Source organism: Octopus bimaculoides, chromosome 1 (genome assembly GCF_046866305.1).
Source record: "Octopus bimaculoides isolate indiv1 chromosome 1, ASM4686630v1, whole genome shotgun sequence".
NCBI lineage: Eukaryota > Metazoa > Mollusca > Cephalopoda > Octopoda > Octopodidae > Octopus > Octopus bimaculoides.
Window position 1 is genome coordinate 16,439,183 of NC_142928.1, and position 12,667 is coordinate 16,451,849.

Consider the following 12,667-nt stretch of genomic DNA (forward strand, 5'->3'; position numbering starts at 1 on the left):
GACTACTTGAAGGACAGAAGCCAGACTGGGGCAATTAATGAGGAACTTTCCAAGGAGGCATATATTGCGAGTGGAACTTGTGGCCGCTGCTGGTTACAGTAGCTCCCACGAACATATCATCAGTTACACAAACAGCCACACTTACTAGCTGTGCTGATGACACAAAAGTAGTGCAAGTAGACAAAGAATTTATGGATGCTACTCTTTTACAGAAAGTGTTATAGACATGTCGTATATAACTAAGCCGAAGAAAATAACAGCGTGGCACCTTCGGCAAGTGTCTTCTGCTATGGCTTCGAGCCGACCAAAGCCTTGTGAGTGGATTTGGTAGACGGAAACTGAAAAAAATCCCGTCGTTATATATATGTATATATATATATATATATATATATATGGGTGTGTGTGTGTTTGTCTCTCCGACACCGCTTGACAACCAATGCTGGTGTGTTTAGGTCCCCGTAACTTAGCGATTCGGCAAAAGGGTACGCTAGAATAAGTACTAGCCTTACAAAGAATAAGTCCTGGGGTGGATTTGCTTGACTAAAAGGTGGTGCTCCAGCATGGCCGCAATCAAATGACTGAAACAAGTAAAAGAGTGTATATATATATATATATATATATATATATATATATATATATATATATATATATGTATATATATATACATATATATATAGATATGCGCACATAGATAAATACATATGTGTGTGTTCGTACGTGCGTATTTATATATTACCTTACTGTAATATCTAAATGTGCACGTACATATATTTTTCTGCGCATATATTTTCTGAACATTTCACAAATTTAATGTAAGCAAATGTTGTCTACCGAAATCTAGGCATGCATTACTATATTTTCTGGATGTGTAGCCGTTTATCTATAATGCCGTTACACTCTTTCTCTGTTGGAGCAGAATGGAAATAAAAAGCCATTGATACAAAAATATTATAGTGAACATATTAATTTTGTTTATAAATAGAAAGAAAACATTTCACTACATCTTATACTCATTAAAAGAAATAAATATTGACTACATGATTTTTCAGAGCTTTCAAGTCAGAGAAAATAAAATGAATAACTACTAAATTTAGCTTTTCTTTTAATAACAACACCATCGATAAAAACCAATATTGCAGCAGACAAAACTGGAGCAAAAGTCTGTATTACCGGCACCAAAATGTTGCAAAAATAATGGTTATTTTCACAGAATCTATCATGCATTACATTACTTCTCATAGTAGATACGACAAAAGGTCGAATCCAACATCAAGTCATTAATGAAAGCAAAGAGTGGCTTTCCCTTTAATTAAATATTCGATTGCTGCTTTAGAGTAGATGATTGTAATACAATGATAAGGATTTTACATAAAGAATATAATGGATAATGTATATACATCTGTAATATATTCCTCCCATACCGAAGTTAATAAAACTGCGAGGGAGATAAATATCCATCGTATTTCCATTAATACGTTTTCCAGGATAGATTTATCTTCGTTTTATCTTCGCCATTTCTGCCGTCTCTTTTCACGATATTTTTTTAACCATTCTCTTTTGTTATATCGATATGGTCATTCATTCATAAAGAACCAACTGTAGCATAGTGGCAACATAATTGGTTCTATAATGTTCACCTGCTAATATGACCTATTGACTTCTTAATTACATATTACTATGACTTGTTAATTCCTTAATTATATAATTTTCCAGCTGTTTAAATTTACAAGCATTAATATTATCAATTAGGAAGACAGAGACCTCACACGTTGTGTGTTTTAGTTATCACCATCATCGTCACAGTTGTTGTTATTGTTGGAATTTTTTCTTGTTAGTATCTTTTGATGTTTTTCATTTTTTGATATGATTTTTCTGATGGTTTTTGTTTCTTTTGTAGGTGGTGCTTTCATATAGGAACAGTTCAGGTCTTTCCAAATAAAGGTTTCAATAAGTTTCAGAATTGAATATTCCTTTTAGGTTGCAGAGATATATATATAAGACTACATTACCGTATGCAGCTTTACATCCCTAAGCCTAAATATTTTCATGTGAGGAAGAATTCATGGCTGTTTCTAGCAGATTTACCCAGCCTGTAACGTTATAGAGCATAACACAGGTGACACGTTACGAACACCTAATCTTTCGTTTGGCGTCCAGCATTCTATTCAATGTATCGGCTGTTCATTATCATCAATGAAGAGCTGCTGCTGCTGTTGCTGCTACTGCTGCTTCCTACTACTGAATTTATTTTCAGTTTAACAATTATGAATAGCAAAATACACTACGCGAGTCTGTTTTCATAAACGAGACAATGGTAACACTAAATACAAAATAAACGTAGTAAATCATGAAATTACACCTGCACTGCCACCACCCACGCACCACATACCCTATGTGGGCGTGTGGGCGTCTATGTGGGTGGGGAAAGACATTTAGGTATAGAGGATAGTATTACAGCAGGATAAACAGAAATCCATAAAGATAAATGCATGCAATAATGAACAATTCAGTGCACAACCATACATATCCATGCACACGCATAGACACCCAAACATACACGCATAAAAGAAACCACAACCACACACACCTTCGCGGGCACACACAAAATAATGCGCACGCATTCACACACACACACACACACACGTTCTTACCTATTCAAAGAAAAGCAACCGGCTACACCACACACAAATACAAACACACACGCGCACACACACACACACACACACACACACACACACTCAAGAATGCACACACGCAAACACACACACGGATGCTTAGCTATTCATAAAACAACCGATTACACCACACTGCGCACGCGCATATGCTCATATCGCACAACAGAACGTACACACAAATATAAGTAAATACACACAATCGATATACATCCACACATAAATGCATACATACAAACATACACACATGCATACACACATACATACACACATACATACACACATACATACACACATACGTACATGCAGACACCAATAAGCATAAGACTAGTTTTCAGACGGGCTGAATGCTGACTTTGAAGAATGAGAACGTAATTGATAAAACCAAAAACAACGACGAAACGACTCTGACAGAGAAAACTAACAATCGGTTAATTGTTCAACCAGCTCATTAAACAACCCATTGATGAGTTTGTGAAATAAAGACATGGTACCGAAAAAGTAAGTCTGTTAATTTTAGTTTTTATTGGCATAGACGCAGAAGTGGCTGTGTGGTAAGTAGCTTGCTTACCAACCACATGGTTCCGGTTTCAGTCCTACTGCATGGCACCATGGGCAAGTGTCTTCTACTACAGCCTCGGGCCGACCAAAGACTTGTGAGTGGATTTGGTAGACGGAAACTGAAAGAATCCCGTCGTATATATATATATATATATATATATATATATATATATATATATATACATATATATGTGTGCGTGTGTGTGTGTGTATGTGTGTTTGTGTGTCTGTGTTTGTCCCCCACCGTCGCTTGACAACTGATGCTGGTGTGTTTACGTTCCCGTAACCTAGCGGTTCGGCAAAAGAGACCGATAGAATAAGTACTAGGCTTACAAATAATAAGTCCTGGGGTCGATTTGCTCGACTAAAAGCGGTGCTGCAGCATGGCCACAGTCAAATGACTGAAACAAATAAAAGAGTAAAAGAGTAAAAGAGTATAAGGACTCTTCCTAGACCCAAGAAATGAGACATTATTCAATATAATTTTAGATCTGGACCGTTTTGACTGGAACGTCCTAAACAACATTTCCCTTAGATCCACTTTTTCAGAGAATCCTTGGCTGAATAGCGAAATGACTCTCTTTAATTAACTCCCGAATTTTAGCTTAGGTCACATATTAGTCTGCATTGAAATCAGTCCTCATGTACTTTTGCATTTATTGTAATATATACCCGCTCTCTCTCTCCCTCACCCTCTCTATCTATCTATATTTATCTCTTCCCTCAATGCGCCCACGTGTTTGTATGTGTATTTGTGTTTGTTTCCAAAGGACTTCTATTTCCCGTCACAAGATTTTTCAATCGAAAAATCTCGCCGACTGTACAGAAGTAAATTTATGAACAGCCAGCATTCCTTGCTTACGCTTAGAAAGATGAAAATAATTTAAAATACGACGTACACTTTAAATATGCTTTCATATATTAGCTATTTAATACAAGTATGTGTCGATTCAACTCATAGATAAAGACTTAGCGGCTATGGAATTCTTTCATCTGGAAAGCATTTTAATAAAATGTAACAGAAGCCTCGTTCATCAGCATTTATAATTGCCACCATAGAACACTATAGATGATATAAAGATTACTCACACACATCTATAAACATACAGATAATAGCTCGACAGGGCCAGGTTGACACGTAAATTATTCTGTTATGCATTGGAACTAAATTCAGTAGTAGTAGTAGTAGTAGTAGTAGTAGTAGTAGTAGTAGTAGTAGTAGTAAAAAAAAGAGGAAAAGAAAAACGAAGAGAGAGAAGAAGAGGAGGGGGAGAAGGAGGGAGGAAAAGAGAATAATAATAATAATAATAATAATAATAATAATAATAATAGGAGGAGGAGGAGGAGGAGGGGGGGGAGGGCAAAAGACGGGAGGATGGGAGGAGGAGGGGAGCAGGGGAGCAGGAGGGGAGGAGGGGAGGAGGAGCAGCAGCAGGAAAGGAAGAAGAAGAAGAAGAAGCAGAAGAAGAAGAAGAAGAAGAAGAAGAAGAAGAAGAAGAAGAAGAAGAAGAAGAAGAAGAAGAAGAAGAAATGTTGTTGTTCTTGTTTAGCTCAAGGATAACCATGATTGAAAAGACTTATCAAATGCAATCCATTTCTGACCATCACAGCTTGTTTTTGGGGCAAATATACCCAGATTGCATTGTTTTTTTGTATAATGTGATTTCAGGAAAATTTCGCAGTTATTAATATATGCTGTTGATCTTGGTGATGGTGACAGTAGTAGTAGTAGTAGTAGTAGTAGTAGTAGTAGTAGTAGTAGTAGTAGTAGTAGTAGTAGTAGTAGTAGTAGTGGTGATGGTGGTGGCATAATCTTACTGACTTCATTTCACAAATGGCCTCATATAGCCTGCTTTTTCTGCTCTAGAGGATTTTCTAGAATTTATTTCTGGAAACCCCGAGCAGGATTTGGCTGCTATTTCTAGCAATTACGGTCATCACCTAGATGCTACTTTGTGGCTTCTTGATATTTTACTATTTTTTAATTTGTATGAAAGAAAAAAAATACTAAGTTAAGTAAAAGACTGACGATATTGATACTTAAAGCATCAGACTACGTGGTTTATTATGTTGTATATACATTGATAGGCGCAGGAGTGGCTGTGTGGTAAGTAGCTTGCCTACCAACCACATGGTTCCGGGTTCATTCTCACTGCGTGGCACCTTCGGCAAGTGTCTTCTACTATAGCCCCGGACCGACCAAAGCCTTGTGAGTGGATTTGGTAGACGGAAACTTAAAGAATGTATATATATATATATATGTGTGTGTGTGCGTGTGTGTATTTGTGTCTGCATTTGTCCGCCCAACATCGCTTGACATCCGATGGTGGAGTGTTTACGTCCCCATAACTTAGCGGTTCGGCAAAAGAACCGATAGAATAAGTACTAGGCTTACAAAGAATAATTCTTGGGGTCGATTTGCTCGACTAAAGGCGATGCTCCAGCATGGCCGCAGTCAAATGACTGAAACAAGTAAAAGAATTGATACTCGCAATTTTATATTCTTATAGAGTCTATTTTGCTTTCGAAATCTTCGGAGCCAATAATGAAATTCTTGATACATAAAATATCATCTGGTAACCTCCAGGGATTGGGCAAAAAACTACGTAGATCTATTCCGAAGTAAGTTGAGCATATTGGGGTTACAGAAAAGATGAATTGTCGGTAGAGATATTTAGATATTTTTAGTTTCCTTTCAATAACTTACGTGGACTGATCAATAAGTATCAGGACTGTTGCTATAGTGACGAATCCGAAGCAGGCAGAATGAAGCCGCTAGGCACAGACTGACCTTGAACTTTTCTGTGCATGCATACTAAGTTTTAACGTTCTACCTCACTTCCACTGTTCACAGCAGTGCTTGGAGGGAAGACGTGTATAGTGTGATCGTCGCATTGATCATGACGGGGAAAGCTGACCAGAGAATCTGCATCGAATTTTGCCAAAAGCTTAGTGATAACTGCTCGGAGGCCTACGCAAAGTTTTCAAAGATCTTTCATCGTACTCGACACAATCAAGGAGATCTTGTGCAACTGAAAACCGTGTGTCTTTTTGCTCAGCTGAAAGCAGTTTTTGTACAAACTTGGCGGACACGCGTCTCATACCCAAATCTTCAGTGACAATGAACTGAACTGAACCGTAACTAATTTGCACATCCTCTGAAAACTCACGGATGGTGATTCAACGATTTCCCCTCATAGCTGCACCCACATCTGCAATGTTTTTCTCAGTTCTGATGGTTGCAGGTCTCCCAGAACGTTCGTCAATATCGACATATTTTCGGCCATCTTGGAAATGTCTGAAACACTCGTACACTTATGTGCGGCTCATACACTTCTCTCCATACAATTTCTGCAACTTTGTGTATGACTCTGAGCATGAATCGCCATGACATCTTTCTATGTCATGGTCAATGCGACGATCACACACTACACACCTTCCTTCCAATCATTGCTGTAAACAGCGGAAGAAAGCTAGTACGTTAAATACTAGTGCGCCTCCACAGCAGAGTTGAAGGTCAAACATTGCCAATCGTCCCCACTCTGTGAGCTTTAGCTTCGTTACTATAGCAACAATCTGATACTTATTGATGAGACCACGTGCGTTGTGGGTTTTTGGTTATTGTTGTCCTTCAACCTATTACAAATAGCCTAATCTCAATTATATGCCTCAAGGTCTGTATGATTACAGTTGGGTGCCCTTCACGTATTCTAAACGTTTTGAAAAATACGTTTTTCAGTCCTTATTACCATAGTCTATAATCAAAAATTTTCCATCCACCATTGTCTCCTTTCTTTGTAAAATGTTAACTACCTTGCCAACTGCCCTGCTCTGGTTAAAATTTTGGATATTCCTTCAAGGAGTTAGGCTGGTGTTTCGAGGAAGTAATTTGAGATTTGGATAGGATCTAGTGATTGAATTTGCTTTCAACTTATTTCAGAATTGATGAAATCGTTATAGTCCTGCGATGGACTTCATTCATACATTCCATAAATTTCTTACACAAGGAAACTCTGTGATTACATTTATATCAATAAGTCTTTCATGTATTCGTGCGTTTAAATTAGTTATCTTTTAAGGCGAAGACAGATATGGCTATTATATTAATGGATATTAACCGCAAAGTAGTTCAAACTACTTGTCTCTTACTCTTATTTTTACAAACGTTCTCTTTTCTTTCTTTCTCTTTAAATCACAAACTGAAAGATACTACTTATTTCTCTTAGATTCCTTAATTATATCTAACATCAATTGGATGCTGTCCAATTACGTTCACCTAGTCTTCGCGAATTGGTTTCGCTCTATATTTCTTTCTCTTTCACCACTTTACCTGTCTGTGTCTCTGTATAACAAAATCTGTCTCTTCTCTCTTCCTCTCTTTCTCTCTCCCACACCCACTCTTTCTCTCTCTCCCTCTCTCTTTCTTCTTATCTTTCTTTGTCTCTATCTCTCGTTCTTTCACTCTTCGCCCCTTTCCGTCTCTCTCCAGCCTTGCAGCTATTTCTCATTCAATCTTACATTCGTCTTATATTTATTCTCTGTCTATAACATAGTCCAATTTGTACTTACACCTCCATTTTCAGGTTCTGCATATCCCCCGGTATATCGCATTGACGCTCTGCGAGCACGCTTTACATTTTTAGCTTTCTTCGCCATTTGCTGAAAATAGAGAAAAAAAGAAGATAAAAGTTTAAATACGTCTACGAGATTTGCAAACACTCCCACCTCTCTTTACTAAAATCGTGCCGTATGTTGTGTAACAATTGAGGAAACGTCCATTTCTGTACATACACATTTTATCCCTCACTGCAGGAAATACGCTCCTGTACAGAAAACTGAACCAAATACAATTTTGTAAATGAGTACCCAGCTGTACGGCGGCACCATTTTATCGGCAGCTACAACATTCGAAATGCTTGGTGAATGTTAAGAGTCAATCATACATTACCTGAGACAACATCAAAACTACTGGCCTACTTATCTGATGCCATATTGAATGAGTCTAACCTTTTTTTCTGTTTACTAGTTGGTACACAAATTGTTAGTGATAGTTTACAAGGCATTTCTTTTACGATAACAGAACAAGAGAAATTAATTTTTGCAACACAATAATGATATATACATTATGAAAGAGTTTATAACATTTATTTAATATATTTTTACTTTATAATTCTTCTGGAGAAAGTATTTATACCACTTGTTATTGATATTTCATAATCTGAACCAATAGTTTAAATATTAGGCAATATATTTCTTTATAAATTCTGGACAAACATTTGCACTCGGAAAATAACTTCCAATTTTTCTTTCATTTCCAAAGATTTAAAGAATTGTATTAGAAATTACAGGAATTCAAAAAGAAGTAGTTTAGATTCTCTTTCAAAGCTTTAATATCTCAAGCCCACGGTTCAATTTTCATCAAAATGTAATCTATTTTCTTATGGTCTCGCAATGACAGATATTTAAGGAAATTCCATTACATTCTTTCAAAAACTCCTACATGGATTTCATTTTACGAGTGGATATAGCAACAGCGGCATAAATTAAAACAAACTAATATCTTCACGTATTATGTATCGTTTTGATTTTTCCTTCGATTATTGTGAAGTTGTTTTGGCTATATTTGTGAGCGTTCTATTCACGTGCTATACAATAAGTGAAATCATCCGTCTCTGAACTATTAATGACGGGTAGACATAATAGAAATCATGCGCCAAGTTGGATGGTGCATCACGTAATCAAATGAGCATATGAGATTCGATATGTAGGTGCTTGCTTATCATTTGACAAACGAAAAGAGACAAGTGGATATGAGTAAGAGCAGGAAATAGCAACCATATGATTAAGATTTAAGTGAGACTGTAACAGCAAGTTCAGGGAGTGGAGTTTTAGACAGCTTAACATATGGAAATTGGTTTCATGTGAACGAGAGAGCTCAAAAGAAGGCAACCAATGCAAGAAAATAAAATAAGCATGAAAGCACCAACGAAGGAAGGAAGAAAAGAAAAGGATGAAAAGGAGAGTGAATAAATGAATGAACGAGTGAAGAAATGATAGTAACAAATAAAAAGAAAACGACTGAACGAGGAAAGGAAAGACAGAAAGTGGGAAGTGGAATTTAGAGAAAGGAAAGATTGAAAGAACGACAGAACTGAAAAAAAAAAGACTATGGCAGAAATGACCAGGAACAAAGAGAGGGTGACAGAGAAAGTAATAGTAATTAGTAAACAGATTTTCTTCATGTTAATATGAGATTTGATGAATTTAATAAACGTTGATGAGGTAACCTTGTAATTGTAGTAAGAGTGACCAATAAGAGAAAAGAATTATTAACGGGGAGATAACCAGTGCGTTAACGATAAGCGTTTACGATAAGCTTTTATATTCCTCTTTATCTATGAATATCTCCTGAATCGGTTATAAGTGTTTCTCTGTAACCCGATGAGATTGCAGAATTGTTACATCGTCGCTATAAATACCTTGCAGTATTTCTTGTGGCGTTTTAACATTTGTGTTCATATCCCTCCGAGTTCATATTTAAATTTCAATCCTCTAGGATCGATAAAATACAATACCATTCGAGTACTGGAATCGGTGGAATTAGCAACAGCCGCCCATTAAAATTTCAGGGCGTGTGCCTAAATCAGAGAGCATGAATACGTTTTACTCAAAAGCTATCACATGCTAATTTAATTAAACGACATGTTATTCTGTGCTTTGGTAACGACAAGTCTCAAAATCTCAAGCGTTTTTTTCTAGGGATTCTTGCAGAATATAGGATGGCACATTGTGAAGGTTGACTATACGTGACTCAATTTCAAATTACTTCTGCTTCTTAGGCATCAGTTTGACTGTTGTGACAAGGGAACGATCAGTTACCACAGGAATAATTGTCGCATATGTCCTCCAAAATCTCTGCAGGTCTTTGGCCTGGTACTACTATTTCTCAGTTTTTTCAGCTACTTTGCTATTTATTTTCTATCATATAGTACTGCAAAGTCCATCATCTTATCTTTTATTTTTATTTCCATCACCGATCATACTTAGTCTTCTTGCCTCAATAGCATGGTTTGCCTTAACGAGAGAAATCCCATAAAATCATACAATAATTATTCTTTATCATAGCCTCTGGGTCGTTTTCCAACTAATATCATGAAACTTTGATTCTGCACATTCGGCTAACCTTCAAAGTACACTTGTACCAACACAGGTTCTGCATTCGTTCTCTAAGTTTTATCAAACATTTTCTTTATTAACCTCACTCTCATGTCTTGTTCATGAGCGGCTGTAATTAGCGATTCAGTTTTCTTTTTATTTGTATTTATTTATTTGTTTTTCGTCTTTAGGTTTCTAGCTTCCAGCCATAAACAGCGCTCATTTTATTTCAACATTCTTGACTTACATTATATATTCTTATTATTATTCATATTATTATTGTTAATAAAGAAATATTCATTATTATTATTATTATTATTATTATTATTATTATTATTATTATTATTATTATTATTATTATTATTATTATTATTATTATTATTATTATAAAACGATCTTACGTCGTCTTCAGGGAAAGTTAATTTAATTTTTCTGCTTCAGAGAGAGGATTATTTTTACTATTTTCAAGTGACTGTCTGCTATATACATAAAATTTCATTCTCTTTGACTAAAACGGTGTTCTCAACATAGAAACACTTCATTTTTATTGAAGTATTATATTAATAATGAACAGCTGGATCTCACAGAATGGGATCTGAGCTATCGTACATGTTTTAAGAACTTATGAATTACTTGAGTATGTACTTTATTCAAAAATGCGTATCAAGGAACTGTTCGAGTACGATATATTTGTGGACATTGTAGAAATTAGCTTATCCTGTGTTCTGATTGGTTCTTACATTCTTGAGGCGCAATCTACTTTTGCAATAGTTTGGTACAGGAGTGCTTCATTGAGGAAGATTCAATGCATTTTCATCGTACTTTTAGTAGAATTGATATAGAACGACGCTATAAATGAGAATGTCTTAGGCTCGAAAGTTCAAGTCTTGAGACGATACAGCACATAGGAACGATATCATATATCATAAAGATATGACCGTTGTAAAATTCCTCTTTTCTCATTTTCTCTATTCCGTTATGATAGCTTATAATAGCATTCATGAATTCATATATACTAATTTGGTTGACGAATATGTGTGCAATAAACACGTGATAGATTGTGTGTAATTCCATACATTATCAATAGTGATATTCTATACACCTGAAGTTTCACCGTTTATTGTATATTGACAAATGAAATAGAAATTTTTGTTCTCTATTATAATATGAAAATACCTTCATTCATTTCTTTAGTATTCAGCAGCTCCAAGGGAATTTGCAAATAATAAGTAAACAGTCATTAATTCAAGAAATGAATTATTTACGCACCTATTCCTAAATAAAAGCTATTAGAGTAGATAATTGTGATTCATGTATGGCTATTGTTCACATTTCTGCAATGTTTGAATATTGCTATTGCAATATCTCTTTACATAATGGTTGGAAAATTACTCAGGAAAATTACTTTGACCTTTCCAAATGACAAAATAAAGTGAATATATGTTACTAATTTATTGAATTATACGTCATTTAGCAGGTGGTTTTCATAAAGAGAATCGTTAGAAACCAATGTTATATTACATTCCCGAGAAGATAGCCCATTATCAAGAATACCGTCTATGCACTTTTAGTTCATTGCAAACAAATACAGAGAAATACCTGTAAAGCATACATTATAAACGTGGTTGTTAATGATTCAAGGAAATGTGTAAAAGATAGCATAAGTGATATATGGAATGATAATTACGAAAGACTTTACCCAAAGTATGATGATATACCAAAACCTACTAACAGAGCAAAGTGAATATGGAATACTTATTACTATATAGACACAAGGCCAGCAATTTTGACAAGAGGCGGTTAACTGATATCATGAACAATATCAATTGTTTGATAGTTAAAAGATAAAAAATAGTTCTTTCCAACATATAAAACCACTTTTATTATTATATCGGGCTTCGTACTTGTAAATGCCTGAGTGGTATTTCGTTTGTCTTTACAGAGCTGGCAGTATCGTTAGCACGCTGGACAAAATGCTTAGCGGAATTTCGTTCGTCTTTACGTTCCGAGTTCAAATTCTGTGGAAGTCGACTTTGTTTTTCATTTTTCATTTTCAGGGGTCATTTAAAACAAATACTTGATGAAAACTGGAGTTGATGTAATCGGCTTACTCCTTTTCTTAAAAACTTGCTCGCATTGTGCCGATCTTTGAAACAAGTGTGCTCAAAATTGCTTAGCGGCATATCGTACGTCTTTACGTACTGAGTTCAAATTCCGCCAAGGTTGACTCTAACTTTCGTCCTCTTGCGGGTCGATAAAATAAGTATCGGTTAAACACT

General features: G+C 35.7%; 1 protein-coding gene across 2 annotated transcripts in view; it reads right to left on the reverse strand.

The window, feature by feature from the left end:
* LOC106876580 (glutamate receptor 4) overlaps window positions 1-12,667 on the reverse strand; it is a 735,993-nt gene that overhangs the window by 112,002 nt on the left and 611,324 nt on the right. For both annotated transcript variants that reach the window (XM_014925186.3, XM_089348773.1), the window contains exon 17: window positions 7,803-7,892. In XM_014925186.3, the coding sequence (XP_014780672.1) occupies window positions 7,803-7,892 (90 nt within the window). The remainder of the gene's footprint in view (window positions 1-7,802; window positions 7,893-12,667) is intronic.